The 18,762-nt window shown below is 53.9% G+C and overlaps 1 protein-coding gene across 1 annotated transcript in view; it reads left to right on the forward strand.

The window, feature by feature from the left end:
* FCGBP (Fc gamma binding protein) overlaps positions 1–18,762 on the forward strand; it is a 39,689-nt gene that overhangs the window by 15,622 nt on the left and 5,305 nt on the right. Inside the window, exons 7-17 of the mRNA XM_077131868.1 lie at positions 4,348–4,940; positions 6,097–6,688; positions 6,847–7,046; positions 8,286–8,427; positions 10,170–10,507; positions 11,620–12,193; positions 12,722–13,338; positions 14,456–14,984; positions 15,922–16,493; positions 16,777–17,350; positions 18,336–18,535. Coding sequence (XP_076987983.1) covers positions 4,348–4,940; positions 6,097–6,688; positions 6,847–7,046; positions 8,286–8,427; positions 10,170–10,507; positions 11,620–12,193; positions 12,722–13,338; positions 14,456–14,984; positions 15,922–16,493; positions 16,777–17,350; positions 18,336–18,535 — 4,931 coding nt within the window. The remainder of the gene's footprint in view (positions 1–4,347; positions 4,941–6,096; positions 6,689–6,846; positions 7,047–8,285; positions 8,428–10,169; positions 10,508–11,619; positions 12,194–12,721; positions 13,339–14,455; positions 14,985–15,921; positions 16,494–16,776; positions 17,351–18,335; positions 18,536–18,762) is intronic.

The following is an 18,762-nucleotide window of genomic DNA, read 5'->3' on the forward strand; positions in this document are numbered from 1 at the left end:
TTTTAATGACTGAATATAGCTGGTGGCCCCAGGTCCAATTTCCACATGGCAGCTGATTCAGAAGTGTGCAGGGGTGCTGCCCTTAGAAGGAACCCTTTCCAGTTCTCCTTTGGTCCCCACCTGCCTCCTTCACTCATTTATAGCATCTGCTCAGCCCCTTGGGCAGTCAGTTTGAGACTCTTGCTTCAGATGTGGGCCCAGGAATGGTCTGCAGACATGTTTGCTTGCCTATTGAAGAAATTGGGAAAGCTATGCATCCCCTCACCGCATTTTTAAGTTTCAATTTTAATTATTGAAATATAATACACATGTTCAGAAACATGCTGTTCTAGTTTGCTAGCTACCAGAATGCAATATACCAAAACTAGAATGGCTTTTAAAAAGGGGAATTTAATAAGTTGCTAGTTTACAATTCCAAGGCCAAGAAAATGGCCCAATTAAAGCAAGTCTATAAAAATGCCCAAATTAAGGCACCAGCAAGAGGTTGTTATCCTTACTCAAGAAAGGCCGGTGAAGTTCAAGGTTTCTCTCTCAACTGGAAAGGCCCATGGCGAACATGGCGACGTCTGCTAGCTTCCTCTCCAGGCCTCTTGCTTCGTGAAGCTCCCCAGGGGTGTTCTCCTTCCTCATCTCCAAAGGTTGCTGGCTGGTGGACTCGGCGGTTCTCTCGTCGTTCTGTCGTCCTTCTCTGCTAGCTCAGAATCTCAAGGCTTTTCCAAAATACTTCCTCTTTTAAAGGATTCCAGTAATCAAGACCCACTTGCAATGGGTGGAGTCACATCTCCCTCTATTGACTTTTGAGCTAATACCCACAATTTGAGTAACTTGAGAAATTAACTTTTGAGTTAATGCCCACAAGTGGGTGAGTTACATCTCCGTGGAGAGAACCTATCAAGTTTCCAACCTATAGTACTGAATAGGGATTAGAAGAAACAGTTGCTCCCATAAAATTGATTAGGATTAAAACATGGCTTTTCTAGGATACATAAATCCTTTCAGACTGGCACACACGCACACACTGTTAAGTGAGCAGCTTGATGAATTTTCAGCAAGAGACCAAACCTGTGTAACCAGTCCCTGGATCAAGAAAAAGACTATGAAAACTTCAAGAAAAAGACTATGAAAACAAAAGAAAAAGAAAAAGAAAAATCACATGGTCAGCCCCTCCCCACCCCATACACACACACACAGAAGCCTCTTCACACCCTGTTCCCAGCACTGTGCCCCACGGAGTGACTAATAGTCCAGATTTTAACATTTTTGAACTTTATATAAATGGAACCATACAATATGTTTTCCCTTTCCCATTTTTAAATGGAAAGTCTAGTCTTCCATTCTAACTATAAATACTTACAAAAGATGTAATTTCCAACAAATGGTAACTTTTAACTTCTAAAAATCTTTTTATTATGGGAGATTTTGAACAGACCCAAGAATAGAAAGAATAGGGTAATAAAGCCTCATATCCCTATCCTCTAGTTTCCAGAATTATTAGCATAATATTGACATTTTAAAGTAAAATTATTTCCCTTAGTCACTTTTAAATGTATCCAACAGGTAGCAATTTGGTAAACACTGCTGTCAATTGAAAAAAAAATACGTAATACATACATGAATATCACATCATTCCTTTTTCTTCTTCAATGTATATTCATTCATTCATTTGACAAATATTTCTTGAGCACCTGCTGTATGCCAGGCACTGTCCTAAGCATTGGGAATAAATAGGGGAAGAAACAGGAAAAAAAAATCCCAGCCCTCCTGGAACTGATACTGCGGTGGTTTCTAATTCCAACAAAATCTAACCTAATGTAACATACTTGTGAGTCTGTTTTTTGATCTCTGCATCAGCTACTTTTTGCTGTGTAACAAACAACCCCCAAACTTAGTGCGTTAAAACAGTCATTATTTCTTACGATCTGTGGGTTGGTCCTCTATTCTGGGCCAGCTTTTTTAAATTTCTACAGTCTACCAGCAGCTCAGCTGGACGGGTGATCTGTGATGGCCTCATTCACGCATCTGATGGTTGTTGGCCTGGTTGGTTTGTGTGTGTGGGGGGGTGTTTCAGCTGGGACTCCCTGTCTCTGTTCCTCGTGGTCTTATCTTCCAGTTGGCTAGCCCAGGCTTCTTCACATCGTGGTCTTAAGATTCCCAAGAGTGGCAAGAGTGGGCAAGCCCCAGAGTACACGTCCCAGTATACAAGTCCCAGCATCATGCTTGTTAATGTCCCATTGGCCAAAGCAAATACCATGGCCAAGCCCCAGAGTCAAGGGTGGTCATGGCAGTCTGTCAGTGTCCCCTGTGACACTCTTCTACCACACAAAGCATCCATTTGTGAATAAAAGTTAAAATTTTTTGAGAAATCCCTGTGATCATAACACTCTAAGTGTTAAAAAAAATAGAAACAAAAACAGTACCCGATTGTTAAAAATATTAAACAAAGAAAGGAAAATGTATTGGAAAAGCATCTCTTAGTGAGATGGTTTTCCCCCAGCAGTTCATGTATATTGATAGAATGAAACATGGGTCAGCATCACTTCTGATCCTATTTTTCATGCTTATCAATATGACATTGATAAATGGATGGGAGTCGAAGGAGTATTGGTAGAGCATATTCACATTAAACTTTGAACTCCTTCTGAGTCGTAGGGAAGACAGTCAACAGTGAGACACCATAAAACCCTATTTTTCTGATCTGTGCTCATCAGATTCTATGAGCCTTTCCCTCGATTTTGTTGGGAGCAAAGAATTGGAACCAAGTTGTTAGTCGTGATGATTAGTCATTCATTATCTCCCCATCTGCACCAACATTTGAAATAGTTATTTTATTTCCCCAGAGGTTTTCACACCCCAGGGCAGCACAGCATGTTGAGATTTGGGGCATGTCTGAGGCTGCAGCCTTCTCTTCTACAAGAAGCAGGCTTGTAAAAGGGGCAGTGGGCGAGGAGAAGCAGTTCCATCACCGACACATTCTCAGGCCAATCGTTTCAGAAAGGGCCCTCTTCTAAGGGCTCCCTGGTTCTCTTTTAATCCTCACAACCACCCTGAAAGGCAAGATCGTTACTATGCCCATTTAGCAGATGAGGAAACTGAGCCACAGAGATGTTAAGTAACTTGCCTGAGGTCACACAGCAGGTGGTATGATTGGAGCCCAGGTCAGCTGGCTCCTGAATTTGTACCATTAACCACTATGCTCAGTGACCTTGTAGAAATTGAGGATCTTTTATTTCTTTAAAACTACCCTTGTCCTTGTACCTCTTGGAAGTTCTAGGTGACTGGGTTGGGAGAGCTTAGACAAGCAGAAGGAGACCTGGGGTGGAGCCTGACTCCTTGTACCCAGCATAAGCTTTCAGTTACTAATATTTTGCCATTCTTGTTTCCTCTACCTCCGCCTCCTCCTATCCGCCTTTCTTTTATTTATTTTGTTAGAATATTTTAAAGCAAATTCCAGACAAAAAAGTTCTTTCATAAACACCCCAATAATCTCTCTAACAGATAAAGACTTTTAAGGAGAATGACCACAACACTGTTATTATATGCAACAAAATATTATATGTAACAAAATTAACACTAAATGCTTAACATCGTCTAAAATCCAACCTAGACTCAAATTTCTCCCAATGTCTAAAAAAAAAACTCTTTGTTTGAATCTGGATCCAAACCAAATCCCTATACTGCATTGCTTGGGTAGATCCCTCAAAGCTCTTCTATTCTAAGTAGCTCCTCTACCTTTTTCCTCCAACATATTATTGTGAAATTGTTCACATTTACAGAAAAGTTGGAAATTTTCCTGTGAATACCCATATATCCACCATGTAGATTCAACAATTTATATTTTACTACTTGTTTTATCACATATCTATCCCTCTATCTGCCCTTGCCTTTTGTTCATGCCATTTATTTATTTATTGGGAAAAAAACCCAGTTCAGTGGTCCTGCAATGTCCCACTTTCTGGATTTGGCTAGGTGCTTCCTTGCGGTATCATTGAATTTGTTCCCTGTCTGCCTGATTCTCCTGTGAACAGACCAGGCTAGTAGAACTCTGGCGCTGTTGGAAATAGCCTGCATTTGCATTGCCCAATAAGGGATAGCCTCCAGCCCCACGTGGCTGCTGAGCCCATGAAGTATGGCTAGTGCAACTGCAGCACTGAAGCTACAATTTAATTCTATCTAATTTGACTTCAATATATAAACATCCCACTGTATTGGACAACAAAGTTAGAGGCATTATGGCGTTCAGGTTTAGCGTTTCGGTTTTTGCTTTGAGAAAACGTCTATCTCATACCCTAGAGGGGATTTGGGGAGGGGAACTGGGATTCTCCGCCCTGACAGCCCCTCTCCCTGCAGCGCTGCGCTGCCCGCCCCACAGCCACTACGAGGCCTGTTCACACGGCTGCCCACTGTCCTGTGGGGACTTCCCAGTGCCCGGGGGCTGTGGCTCCGACTGCCACGAGGGCTGCGTGTGCGACGAGGGCTTTGTGCTCAGCGGCGAGTCCTGCGTGCCCCTGGCTTCCTGCGGCTGCCTGCACCAGGGCGTCTACTACCCGTCGGGCCGGACCTTCCACCCCGGACCTGGGTGTGATTCCCTCTGCCACTGCCAGGAGGGCGGCCTGGTGTCCTGTAAGCCCTCCACCTGCGGCCCCCACGAGGCCTGCCAGCCCTCCGGGGGCGTCCTGGGCTGCGTGGCCCTGGGCTCGGCCACCTGCGAGGCTATGGGAGACCCCCATTACACCACCTTCGACGGCCGCCGCTTCGACTTCATGGGCACCTGCATCTATGTGCTGGCTCGGACCTGCGGGGCCCGGCCTGGCCTGGATACGTTTGCTGTCCTGCAGGAGAACGTGGCCTGGGGCAACGGGAAGGTCAGCGTGACCAAGGTGGTCACTGTCCTGGTCGCCAACTTCACCCTGCGGTTGGAGCAGAGCAAGTGGAAGGTCACGGTGAGAGCAGGGGCAGCGCGCAAGGCGGGGAGCCATCCGCAGGAGAGGGGTGCACGCAACCCCAGGCTGGGGGCGCAGAGCTCAGAGTGCATGCGGGAGACACGGGGTCCCCGGGGAGAGAAGGTACCCATTAGAGTTCAGAGTGGGGAGCCACAGAGGGAGGAGGGCGTGGGGCCTGCACCCCCTGTCACTCGGTGTTCCAGTTTGCTAGCTGCCGGAATGCAATATACGAGAAACAGAATGGTTTTTAAAAGGGGGGGATTTAATAAGTTGCTAGTTTACAGTTCTAAGGCCAAGAAAATGTCCCAATTAAAGCAAGTTTATAGAAACGCCCGATCAAAGGCATCAAGGGAAAGATACCTTGGTTCAAGAAGGCCAATGAAGTTCAGGGTTTCTATCTCAAATGGAAGGGCACATGGCGAACGTGGGGTCATCTGCTAGCTTTCTCTCCTGGCTTCCTGTTTCAAGAAGCTCCCCGCCAGGTGCTTTCCTTCTTCATCTCCAAAGGTCGCTGGCTGGTAGAGTCTCTGCTTCTTGTGGTGATGTCATTCTCTGCTCTCTCTGAATCTCTCATTCTCCAAAATGTTTCCTCTTTTACAGGATTACAGTAAACTAATCAAGACCCACCCAGATGGGTGGAGATACGTTTTCCACCTAATCCAGTTTAACAACCCTCTTGATTCAGTCATATCTCTAGGGAGATGATCTAATTACAGATTCAAACATACAGTACTGAATAGGGATTAGAAGAAATGGCTGCCTTCACAAAATGGGATTAGGATTAAAACATGGCTTTTCTAGGGTACATGTGTTCTTTCAAACCAGCACACTTGGCCTCCCTGCTTTCTGCCTCTCAGTTTCCACCTCTCTGCTCAAGGGACTCCTCTGTTTTCTACCCCTGGGCTTCCCCCTCTCCTTGCCCCTCCGTTTTCCCTTCCCTCTGCCCAAGTCCTTGGGATATGTTTGAACCCAGGCAAGGGGCTCCAGAGTCCAGCACTGCATAATTAACCTCCGCATTGCTGGTCCAGTTGTTATTCTACCCAGGTTACAAAGAGGGAAACTGAGGCCCAGAGAGGTGAGGTCCCATGGATCCTCCGTGTCCGGCGGGGCCTGGCCCAGGGTATGCCCTTGCAGCACAGCCTCTCCCGCTTCACAGGTGAACGGCGTGGACATGAAGTTTCCGGTCGTGCTGGCTGGGGGCCAGGTCCGGGCCTTCCAGCACGGCTCGGACGCTGTGATCGAGACCCACTTCGGCCTGCGTGTGACCTATGACCTCGTGTACTACGTCCGGGTCACCGTTCCAGGCAACTACCACCAGCAGCTGTGTGGCCTCTGCGGGCACTACAACGGGGACCCCAAGGACGACTTCCGGAAGCCCGACGGCTCGCAGGCCGGCAGCCCCAACGAGTTTGGCCACTCCTGGGAGGAGCCGGTGCCGGGCTCTCCCTGCCTGCCGCCACCCACCTGCAAGCCCGGCGACGACTGCGATGTGGCCGTCGAGTGCAAGCCCGAGCTGGAGGAGAAGTACCGGCAGGAGCAGTTCTGCGGGCTGCTCACCAGCCCCACGGGGCCGCTGGCCGCCTGCCACAAGCTCGTCGATCCCCAGGGCCCCTTGAAGAACTGCATCTTCGACCTGTGCCTGGGCAGTGGGAACCAGAGCACTGTCTGCAGCAGCATCCACGCCTATGTGAGCGCCTGCCAGGCGGCCGGAGGCCACGTGGGGCCCTGGAGGACTGAATCTTTCTGTCGTGAGTGAGGGGCATGGGGGACAGGGGATGGTGAAGGGTCGGTGGATGGGATCACCAAGGGGTAGAGAGAGGGGGCAGGTGGAGGCCCAGGAGGAGCAGCCCCCAGGCCCTGCAGCCCTGCCCTCTCTGGGCTCTGACCGACCCCCCCACCCCTGCAGCGATGCAGTGCCCCCCCAACAGCCACTATAAGGTCTGCGCCGACACCTGCTCTCTGAGCTGCTCGGCCCTCAGCGCCCCACCTCCGTGCCCGGACAGATGTGCCGAGGGCTGCCAGTGTGACCCAGGCTTCCTGTACGACGGCCAAGCCTGCCTGCCCATCCAGGAATGTGGCTGCTACTACAACGGGGCCTACTACGAGGTAGGGACCCAGTGGTCCTGGGAGCCCAAGACCTCATACCTACCCCTTCTCCCCACTGTCCATCAGCCCCATAGCCTGTCTTCTCGGACCCCCAAACGTCTTTCTGGCCTTTTAGGGCCCCCCCTCGTCCATCTCATCCTCTCCTACCCAGGTGCTCCCAGCCCCCAGTTCTGCTCGCTGGGCCACCCTCCACCTGGAAGTGGGAAAGACCTTTCTAAATATGACCATGGACCCTACAATTTTAAACTCTCCCCTGACCACCCCCATCCCTACCCCAGATCGAGTTTTGCCTTCAGAGCCCAGGTCTGGGTGAAAGTGTCGCTTCCCCAGAGAGGACTGAAGACCACAAAGACCAGATTACTCCTCTCAGTTATACCAGCTGCCAACTCCCTGCGCGCGCCTCTTTCACACTCTCACAGTCCTTTTCCACTCATCTGAGTGTGTGTGTGTGTGTGTGTGTGTGTGTGTGTGTGTGACATCTGTCTCCTTCACCAACTGAGTCTGTGAGAGCAGGAACCCTGTCTGTTTTTCTCTCTAGCAAATAATAGTAATAACAGCAAATACTTAGATGGTCCTTACTATGTGCTCTTACTATTTTAAACACTAAGCATACAAGATATATAAAAAGCTTTTTATTACAGAAATTTTCAAACACATGTAAAGGTCAAGAAAACAATGTAATGAATCCCCAGGTTTCTATCACTTAGCTTCAAAAATAATCAACATTTCCCTCATCATGTTTTATCTCTACTCCCCTCTCCTCCTCAATCTGGATTATTTTAAAGCAAATCCCAAACATCTTTTCATCCACACTTTACATGGTTTATAGCTCAGTTATTCTGACACAGGGAGGTGCTGGTTTTATCTGTATTTTAGGTGAGGAAACTGAGGCACAAAGAAGTTAAGTAACTTGCCCAGAGTTGCAATCTGGAAATAACAGAAATGGGCATCAGTCCCAAGCAGTTTGTCCCTAATTACTGCCTTAAACCATTTCTCTTTTACAGCAGCTGTTTAGTGTATGTTTTGGAGCAGACAAATGGCTGGGTAAATGAATGAAAGTAAATGAACAAATGACTTAGACCCCAAGGTCACGCTATGACTCAGTTTCACAGACACAGGCCACCTTACTGAGAGGTGCCCCTTTCATGTCCACTGGACCCTTGTGTGCCCAGAAGTCCAGAGATGCTAGAGTTGGCTCTGGCCTGTGCATCCCTGATGGTGTGCCCTCTGTCCCCACAGCCGCAGCAGACAGTACTCATTGACAGCTGCCGGCAACAGTGCATATGCCACCCGGGTCGGGGACTAGTGTGCCAAGACCACAGCTGCACGCCGGAGCAGGTGTGCAAGCACTCGGGAAGTGTCTTGAGCTGTGTCAGCAAAGGTACTGGGCTGGGGCCAGTGTGGCTGGGGCCGAGGACAGGGACTTGGGAGCTGAGGGGTGCCAAGACTGAGACCCTCACGGCAGGAGGCACAGAGTGCTAAGCCTGAAGTCCTAGACCTGAGAATTCCTGGGCAAGGTTCCCAGGACCAGGGAATAGGGTCCTTTAGGTGGAATCTTTGCTGCGGGGACCCTCAGGGCTAGATTCTGCAGGACGGATGTCAAAGACTCATGGTGTAAGTCAGGAGTTGGCAAACTTATTCTCTAAAGGGCCAATAGTAAATATGTGGGGCCCATGGGCCATTTGTTCTCTGTCACCACTACTCAACTCTGCCATGAAAGCAGAAAAGTAGCCACAGGCAATATGTAAGTGAAGGAGCCTGGCCCCAGTAGGACTTTATTTAACAAAGAACAGTCAGCCAGCTGGGACCATAGTTTATTGATCACTAGTATGATACATTAGGCGAGGAGTTTCATAGCCAAGAGGCAGGGTAGACTGGGACCCCTGGGGACAGGTGCAGAAAGCAGAGTTCGGAGGTCTCTGGCAGAGACTCCACCAAGGCTGGGGCCTCCCTTAAGCTGAGGATCTGGGATTTCTAAGGGAAGAGCTTCACACATGGGACACAAGCCTCTCCCTGGGGCTGGTTTCCCAAGCCAAAGGAAAAGGAAACTCCAGAACTGAGAGATAGAGATCCTCAGGGCTGATGGGTACAATGATAGGAGTCCCAGGGATGGGGAGGTATGTGGGTCAGGATCCAGAAATCACCCAGTAATTTGAATTGGGAAAGTTTAATATCAAGAATTATTCACTTGGCATAGGGGATTAACTATTACTACTAAGGGGTAAAGAGAATGCTAATGAATGCAGGCATAGAGGATGGGGGGGGGCATCCCCCACCTCTAGAACTAAAGCAGAGAAGGAACCCCCTACCCCAAGGCTGGGATTCAGCTCTCATTGGAGAGGGTTCAGGCTGGAGCTGGTAGGCACAGCCCTCCCCCTGGGTGCTGCAGAAACTCACGGAGAAGCCACCTGCTGGGCCACGTGAGTGACTCACTGGGAAGCCAGCTGGGCCAGTGGAACTTGCCAAGTGGGTGTCCCACCTGCCACCCTGTGTTTGGTGGGAACAGAAGCCCCTTTCTCCTGCAGTGTCTCTTCAGCACGCTTTACTGATAAAACGTAACTCCATGGGTGGGTATGGAGCTGGAGTTTTAAGGCTGAGGTCTTTGACATGGGATTCCAGGAGCTGGGGTCACAGATGCAATGGCCCTAGGAACAGGGCCCTGGATATAAAGGCTGTTTGGGGCAGGGTCTCAGAAAGGAGACCCCTGGGGCCAAGGTCTTAGATGCAGTGACTTCAGAGGCAGAGTCTGGGTCAGAGGGATCCCCAGGTCATGAGATTTAGATACAGCGTCCGCCAGGTCAGGGTCTCAAACATGGGGACCCCTGGGGAAAGGCATCCACCAGAAGGTCCCCCAAGACCCTGGTCTGGGACACAGAGAACACTGGGACTAGGGTCCCAGGCACAGATGACCCCAGACCCTGGTCTCGGACATGGAGCCTGGGGCTAAGATCTCAAGCAAGGTGACCCTGGGGCTGGGGTCTTGAACACAGGGACCCTGGAACTGGGTCTTGCCTGGGGTAACCCTCAGAGCCAGAGTCCCTGGCACAGACTGGGGCAAATGCTGGGGTGCCACTGGCCTTATGCTGGGTGGCCCTTCAAGATCTTCTCTCCTCTGCCCCCCAGATCCCTGCCACGGTGTGACGTGCCGGCCCCAGGAGACGTGCCGGGACCAGAGCGGCCAGGGTGTTTGCATGCCCAACTACGAGGCGACGTGCTGGCTGTGGGGCGACCCGCACTACCACTCCTTCGACGGCTGGGATTTTGACTTCCAGGGCACCTGCAGCTATGTGCTGGCCACCACCAGCTGCCCAGGGGTCAGCGCCCAGGGCCTGACACCCTTCACTGTCATCACCAAGAACGAGAACCGAGGCCACCCCTCTGTGTCCTATGTGAGGCTCGTCACCGTGACTGTCCTCGGCACCAACATCTCCATCCACAAGAACGAGATCGGCAGAGTCCGGGTCAGTCTGCAGGGTGGTCCCCTGAGCGCCCACGGAGGGGGCGTGGGGAGCCCCGCGGGCCACAGTTAGAAGTTTTCAAGGTTCTCCGCCTGCACCTGGGTCTGAAACAACCACGGTTACAGGAAAAACGTCCCCTTTCTCTTGGGGTTTAATTGTGCCTAGTCCTGTGCTTTAATGTAACACTCGTCTTTTTAGAGAGGTCTGGGTTCCAGTCCTGACTCTCCTACTTCTGAGCTGTGTGATCTCAGGCAAGCGGCTTTCCTTGGTGGGCCTCAGTTTCCTCCTCTGTGAAAATGGGGTTGCAGCAGGCCCTGGTCCACACCAGGTGCTGCACGCAGAGAGTTCAGCTCGGAGTCTGGGCCAGGTGGGCCCAGTCTGAGGGCTTGGATGGAACCAGTGAAAAGCCCAGCCTTGGGCACAGAGAAAGATTTGGGGAGATGGGGAGTGAGAGAGGGGCCGCCTTTCTGCCCAGGGAAATGGAGATAGAGAATGTTGGCAGCTCACAGGGAGGGACTGAGGTATGGAATAAGGTAGGGGCTCAATAGGTGACAGTGAGCAAGTGGAGAGAGGTCCCAAGACAAATGCAGAGAGAGAGAGAAAGACACACACACACACACACACACAGACAAATGGACACAGAGAGAGAGAGAGAGAAAAAAAAAGACCCACGGAAAAAGAGACACTCAGAGATGGACAGGCCACGGTGGCCTGAGTTCTCACCTGCCATGCCAGAGAACTGGGTTCAATTCCCGGTGCCTGCCCATGCAAAATATGCATCTCAGAGAGAGAACTAGAGAGAGCAAGGGAGAGAAACTGAGAGAAAAATAGAGAGGGATAGATCAGAAAGGGAGAGAGACCTAGGTGAAGAGGGAGTAAGAGACAGAGAGAGAGAGAAAAGAGAGAGAAGGAGTAGGAGGGAGGGAGATGGAAGTCAAGAGACCCGGAAAAGAAGCGGAGCGAAGTTTCACCCAGACCAGAGCCTAGGCCAGAGCAGACACTCACAATGATTGTCAAATGACTATACGACCGTCAGCCGTTGAGGCAGGCAGGGGGCCAGACCTGGGGTTTCCCCACCCGGAGTGATGCCGGCTTGTCCCATTCCCCTCCCCCAGGTGAATGGTGTGCTGACAGCACTGCCCGTCTCTGCGGCCAGCGGCCGGCTGACCGTGACCCAGGGCGCCTCGAAGGCGCTGCTGGCGACGGACTTCGGGCTGCGCGTCAGCTATGACTGGGACTGGCGTGTGGAGGTGACACTGCCCAGCAGCTATCACGGCGCGGTGTGCGGGCTCTGCGGGGACATGGACCGCAACCCCAGCGATGACCGGGTCTTCCCTAACGGCACCCTGGCTCCCTCCATACCCACCTGGGGGGGCAGCTGGCGAGCCCCAGGCTGGGACCCCCTGTGCTGGGACGAGTGCCAGGGGTCCTGCCCAACGTGCCCCGAGAACCGGCTGGAGGAGTACGGGGGCCCCGGCTTCTGCGGACCTCTGGCCCCTGGCATGGGAGGCCCCTTCGCCCCCTGCCATGCTCACGTGGCACCCGATAGCTTCTTCAAGGGCTGTGTTCTGGACGTCTGCTTGGGCGGTGGGGCCCAGGACATTCTTTGCCAGGCTCTGGCCGCCTATGCCACAGCCTGCCAGGCCGCTGGGGTCGCCATCAAGGACTGGAGGGAGCAGGCCGGCTGCAGTGAGTGCTGGGGTGCAGGGCAGGGGCGGGGGGGCAGGATCCTGCCTCCAAGGGGCTGGCTTAGTTCATCCCAGTCCATCTGGGTCTGTTTGTTTATTTCTCTCTCCCAGTGTCTCTCAGTCTCTGTCTTGTCTGTCTCTCTTGGTCTGGGTCTTTCTCTGTCCGTCTGTCTCTATCACACTCTCTTTCTCTTTGTCTCATTCTGCTGTTCTTTGTTTCTTTGTACCTCTCTTTGTCTCTCTCCTTTTTTCTTCTCCCTCTTTTGGGTCTCTGTCTCTGTTCCTCATTTCTCCCTGTGCCTTTGTGTCTGTCTCTGTTTCTCATCCTGTGTCTCTTGGTCTCTTTTCCCTCTTTCTCAGTCTCTGTTTGGGTCTGTCTCTATCATTCCTCTCTGCCTCTAAGTCTCTGTGTCTATTCCTTTGTCTTGTTCTGTGTCTCTGTTTCTATCTCTCTGTGTCTTCCTACATACCCCGCCCCTGACATCATTCTCCCTCTTTCTCTCCCTCCTACCCTTTCCTCTGCCCACAGAGATCCCCTGCCCTGACAACAGCCACTATGAGCTCTGTGGCCCACTCTGCCCAGCCACCTGCCCATCTCCCGCGTCCCCCACGCCCCCAGACGTATGTGCGGGCTCCTGTGCCGAGGGCTGCCAGTGTGATGCGGGCTTCGTGTGGAGCGCCGACCGCTGTGTTCCCCTGGACAGTGGCTGCGGCTGCTGGGCCAATGGCATCTACCACGAAGCGGGCAGCGAGTTTTGGGCTGATGCCACCTGCTCTCAGCGGTGCCACTGCGGGCCCAGGGGCGGCTCGTTGGTCTGCACTTCTACCAGCTGCGGGTTGGGCGAACAATGTGCCTTGCTGCCCTCGGGCCAGCATGGCTGCCAACCCGTCAGCAGCGCTGAGTGCAAGGCCTGGGGTGACCCCCATTACATCAGCCTGGACGGGCATCGGTTCGACTTCCAGGGCACCTGCGAGTACCTGTTGAGCGCACCCTGCCAGGAGCTACCCACGGGGACTGAGAACTTCACCGTCACTGTAACCAATGAGCACCGGGGCAGCCAGGCCGTCAGCTACACCCGCAGCGTCACCCTGCATATCTACGACCACAGCCTGACTCTCAGTGCCCGCTGGCCCTGGCAGCTGCAGGTGAGGGGGCTGCCAGCCAGCCAGGAACACGTGCAGGCCCTGGGGTGCCTGGGACAGGAACAGTTCTGCTCCTCCCACAGCTTAGCAGGGGCATGACAGATGGGGTTTGGAGCACAGACTGTGGAGTTCAGTGGCTTGGAGCACGAGCTTACCCCTCTTTGAGCATTAGTTTAGTCCTTTGTAAAATGGGTGATGTAAGGAGACAGCAATGTCATGCCTGTAGGTGCTCAGTGCGGGGCCTGTAATGGAGAAACTGTTCAGTCATGAAGCCACTAATTTTAATACTCTATGCATCATCGTTGTTATTAACTTCAAGAGCAGACACTGTATAAGTCACCTCAGCTGGGTGTGCCGGCTCCATAGTCAGACAGACGTGGGCTCAAATCCTGCTAATGCCACTTATTAGCTGTATGACCTTGGGCAGGTTACTTGACTTGCCTGTACCTCAGTTTCCTTGTCTGTAAAATGGGGGTCACGATAGTATTTACCTCTTTGGGGGTTGTTACGATTAAATGGCACAAAACACGTAAATCACTTAGCACAGGTCCTGGCCATAGGCAGTGTCCACATTTGCTGTCATTGTTTATCATTAGTATTATCAGTACTTATCATTAGTAAGACATGCAGTAATTATTTTCATCATTACTGTCACCATCACCGTTTTCACTACTTGGGAAGAAACCACAAAATGCATTAGAAGCCGCCAGAATGGATACATACTTGGGGTGTGGGGACCAGACAGTCTGGTTGGAGTCCCCATCTTGCTGCCTACTGCATGACCCTGAGCAAGGTCACTTAGCCTCTCTGTGCCTCCCTGTCCTTGTCCGCAAGAGGGGGCCATCTCTAGGGCCTGATGAGCATTGAATGAGCTAATTCTTAGACAGCACATAAAAGAGTGCCTGCTGTTATTGTATTTATCCTGTGCTCTTGGGCAAGCCATTTGGCCTTTCTGTGCCTCACTTTGTTTATTTCATAAGGTGACTGTGAGTTGATCAGTTCCGTGCCTGACATCTAGTAAAGGACGATAAATGCTATCACTGTTATTATCACAGCTGGTAAGTGGCAAACCGGGATTCGAACCGGCACCCATGTCGCTCACTCCCGCCCCCGCCCGCAGGTGGACGGCGAGTTGGTGGCGCTGCCCTTCCAGCTGGACTCGCGCCTGCGCGCCTACGTGAGCGGAACCGACGTGGTGGTGGTTGCCGCCAGCGGGCTCTCGCTGTCTTTCGACGGGAACAGCTTCGTGCGCCTGCGCGTGCCGGCGGCCTACGCGGGCGCCCTCTGTGGCCTGTGCGGGAACTACAACCAAAACGCGGCGGACGACGGAAAGCCGGGCGACTGGCAGGTGGGCGGTGCCCCGGGCTGCGGAGAGTGCGTACCCGGGCCATGCCCGCCGCCGTGCACGCCGGAGGAACAAGCACCTTTCGGGGGTCCCGAAGCCTGTGGAGTGATCTCGGCCACCGACGGACCGCTGGCGCCCTGCCACGGCCTGGTGCCGCCCGCGCTGTACTTCCAGACCTGTTTACTGGACGCCTGCCAGGCGCAGGGCCATCCCGGAGCCTTGTGCCCTGCCGTGGCCACCTATGTGGCCGCCTGCCAGGCCGCTGGGGCTCAGGTCGGTGAATGGAGGCGGCCGAACTTCTGCCGTGAGTACCGACCCATGCGTGGTCCAGGAATGTGGGACTCTAAGGCAAGGGCCTTTTCCTCCCAGATGGGGTTAGGGACCTCTCTGCCCCCACTGAGCCTCCTTGACATTCACACATTGAAATTCCCTGGGTGGGGTACCCCAGTAGGAGAGACTGGAATATACCTGATCGGAAACCTTGTATACTGACTTGGATTCACACACTCACATTAGTGTCTCACAAATGACGCTGTCAGAGTTACACAGCGAGGTACACCTGATCAAACAGGTACCCCTGGACGGAGAGACTAAGTTGCACCTGGTCACTTGGCCCTAGACTGTTCCACACCCGAAAATACCCAGGGCTGGAGAAAACGGGTCCAATAACTCCAGACAGGGACTCCTCTGGTTAGATACCCCGATTCACACTGGGACTCATCTGCTCAGACACACCCAGTGGGAATCACTGCCCTGATATAGCCCCCCATACAGGTTCCTGGTCAGACTGTCCCGGGCAGGTCAGTCCCCTCAGTCAGATGTCCTTGGTCACATCCCCCTGTGACCAAGAGTCACACCCTGAGACAAGCCTGAGAGACGCCGCTGGGGGTCAGAAACCACAGCCCATATATTTGGCAGCTTCATAGCTGCAGATCTGTCTGCTCAGCAGCCCCAGGGAGTCACACCCTGAGATACCCACTGAATTCCAGGCAGAGATTTGCAGCCAAATTCACCTCGTCAGAGTGCCTTGATTTGACCTGGTCAGATTCACCCACCCCACCCTACCCCAGGTCCCTGCCCTGAATCCTGCAGTCGGATGTACTTTGTCCTGCAGATTCTCTCAGGACAGGTCCTCTGTCAGATGGAGTTGGTCAAAGACAAATTCACCAAGTGAGTCTCTCTGGCTCCAGTTCTCCCCTCCCTTTGCCCTTCCCTGGCTCACAACTATCTCCTCCCTGCAGCCCTCCAGTGCCCTGCCCACAGCCACTACGAGCTCTGCGGCAGCTCCTGCCCGGTGAGCTGCCCAAGCCTCTCGGCGCCAGAGGGCTGCGAGCTGACCTGCCGCGAGGGCTGCACCTGTGATTCCGGCTTCGTGCTCAGTGGTGACACCTGCGTGCCTGTGGGCCAGTGTGGCTGCCTCCACAATGGCCGCTACTACCCGCTAGGTGAGGCCTTCTACCCAGGCCCGGAGTGCGAGCGACGCTGTGAGTGTGGGCCGGGCGGCCACGTCACCTGCCAGGAGGGCACAGCCTGCAGGCCCTATGAGAAGTGCCGGGTGGAGCACGGCGTCCAGGCCTGCCACCCAACGGGCTGTGGCCGCTGCCTGGTCAACGGGGGCATCCACTACGTCACACTTGATGGGCGTGTGTATGACCTACATGGCTCCTGCTCCTATGTCTTGGCCCGGGTCTGCCGCCCGCAGCCTGGGGATGAGGACTTTGCCATCGTGCTCGAGAAGAACGCAGACGGAGACCCCCAGCGCCTGCTGGTCATGGTGGCCGGCCAGGTTGTGAGCCTGGCTAAGAAGCAGCAAGTGAGTGGCCACAGCTCTGCCCCAGAGGGTGAGAGGGACACGGCCCTACCCTGAGGGGTCTGAGGGGACACAGCCCTGCCCTGGGGGTTTGGGGTACATGATTCTTCCCTGGAGAGTCTGAAGGGAAACAGCCCCATCCTGGGGGGTTTGAGAGGGACATGTCCCTGCCTTCGGGTTCTGAGGGGATATGGACCCACCCCTGTGAGGTCTGAGGGGGACACAGCTCCATCCGAGACTTGTGGCTCTGCGAGTCCCTGGCCATCTTACCGATCCTTTTACCCAGGTCACTGTGGACGGCGAGGCCGTGAGCCTGCCAGTGGCTGTGGGGCACGTGCGGGTGACTGCCGAGGGCCGGAACATGATTCTGCAGACAGCCAAGGGGTTGCGGCTTCTCTTTGACGGCGATGCCCACATCCTCATATCCATCCCTAGCCCCTTCCGTGGCCGGCTTTGTGGCCTCTGTGGAAACTTCAACGGCAATTGGAGTGACGACTTTGTCCTGCCCCGTGGCACCCCAGCCCCCAGTGTGGAGGCCTTTGGAGCTGCGTGGCGGGTACCTGGCTCCTCCCAGGGCTGCAGTGAGGGCTGCGGGCCCCAGGGCTGCCCTGTGTGCTCGGCAGAGGAGACAGCGCCGTATGAGAGCCTCCAGGCCTGCGGGCGGCTCCGAGACTCCCGGGGCCCCTTCGCGAACTGCCACGCGGTGCTAAGCCCCTCTGAGTACTTCCGCCAGTGCGTGTACGACTTGTGCATCCACAAGGGCGACAGCACCTTCCTCTGCCGCAGCCTGACAGCCTACACTGCGGCCTGCCAGGCTGCCGGTATAGCCGTGAAGCCCTGGAGAACAGACAGCTTCTGCCGTGAGTGTCCTCAGGTTGCTCAGGGGACTCCAGACCCGACTTGGGGGCATCTTCCTTCCCTGCTCCTTCTGTCTGCGTCCCTCCTGGTGAAAGGATCCTCCCATATCACACTCTGCTGGTTTCCTTCCTACTCCTCTGGCTGGCCTGTCTCAGAATCTTTTTAGAGGTCTACTGTCCCAAAACCTTAAATCCAGCTCTTCCTTGGGGCTCCAGCCTGGACTCTCTCTGTGTGATTTGGGCGGGAGGGTTGGGCAGGTGAGGAGCTCATGCAATAAAGCCTAAGTCTGTGGTTTCTTTAGACCCCCAGGTCAGGGCCATGTCCCCTCAGACTTTCCCAGGACAAGATGTGTCCCCCTCAGACCCTTCAAGGCAGAACTGTGAACCCTCAGGCACCTCCAGGGCAGGGCCGTGTTCCCCTGAGTCCCCCAGGACTGAGCTGTGTCTCCTCCCATCTCCCCAGGGTGACATTTATGCTCCGGCCATTGTCCATCCCCACGGCCTTAGATCTCTTCCTAGTGCCTTGACCTCTTTCCTGCCAGCCTCAGAGCTCCAGGGGCCTCCTGGGCACCTTCCCCTGGGTGTCCTTATGGTCTGTCACAACTTCTGTATTCGTGACTCATGTTGGCATTTCATCCCAAACCTGGCCCTCTTAGTCCTCCTCCCTGGTCCCCATCGTGAGACAGCCACACCATCCCCCAGGCGCCCAGCCAGAGTGCAGCAGGTCAGCCTGGAGGCCTCCCTAGGGCCCCCACAGGCTCCTGTTTTTCCCCCATCCCAGGCCTGACCCTTCTGCCTGTGCCTCCTCCAAGCCAGCCCTGACCCCTGCGGGTGGTCATTCTCTGCCCCACTGGATGGGAGTTCCATGAGAGCAGTGCTTGGGGCTGTCTTCATCACAGTGTCCCCAGCAGCGCCCCACCCAGGGCCGGTGCCCCACTAAGCAGGGTGCCCCACTGAGGACCCACTGCCCTGCCCTTCCTCTCTGTAGGACCCCGGTGCCCCTCCCACAGCCACTACTCTGCCTGCACCCACTCCTGCCAGGCCTCTTGCGCAGCTCTCTCCGGCCTCACGGGCTGCACCACACGCTGCTTTGAAGGCTGCGAGTGTGACAACGGCTACCTGCTCTCCCAGGGTGTTTGCATCCCTACCCGCGGCTGCGGCTGCGTTCATGATGGCCGCTACTTGCCGGTGAGTGGGACTCAAAGTGGGCCTGGCATGGGGAGGGGCCTGGGAGATACAGAGCTTCCATGCTGACCTCGAGCCTAGGAATTGAGGAGTTACCACCATTTGCCAACTAAGGGACCGATGCCGGTCACCTCCCTGTATTCATTTCCTGGGGCTGTCATAACAGATTACCACAAATTTTGGTGGTTTAAAACAGCAGAAACTTATTCTATCACAAGTCTGGAGGCCAG

Source organism: Tamandua tetradactyla, chromosome 16 (assembly GCF_023851605.1).
Source record: "Tamandua tetradactyla isolate mTamTet1 chromosome 16, mTamTet1.pri, whole genome shotgun sequence".
Taxonomy (NCBI): Eukaryota; Metazoa; Chordata; class Mammalia; order Pilosa; family Myrmecophagidae; genus Tamandua; species Tamandua tetradactyla.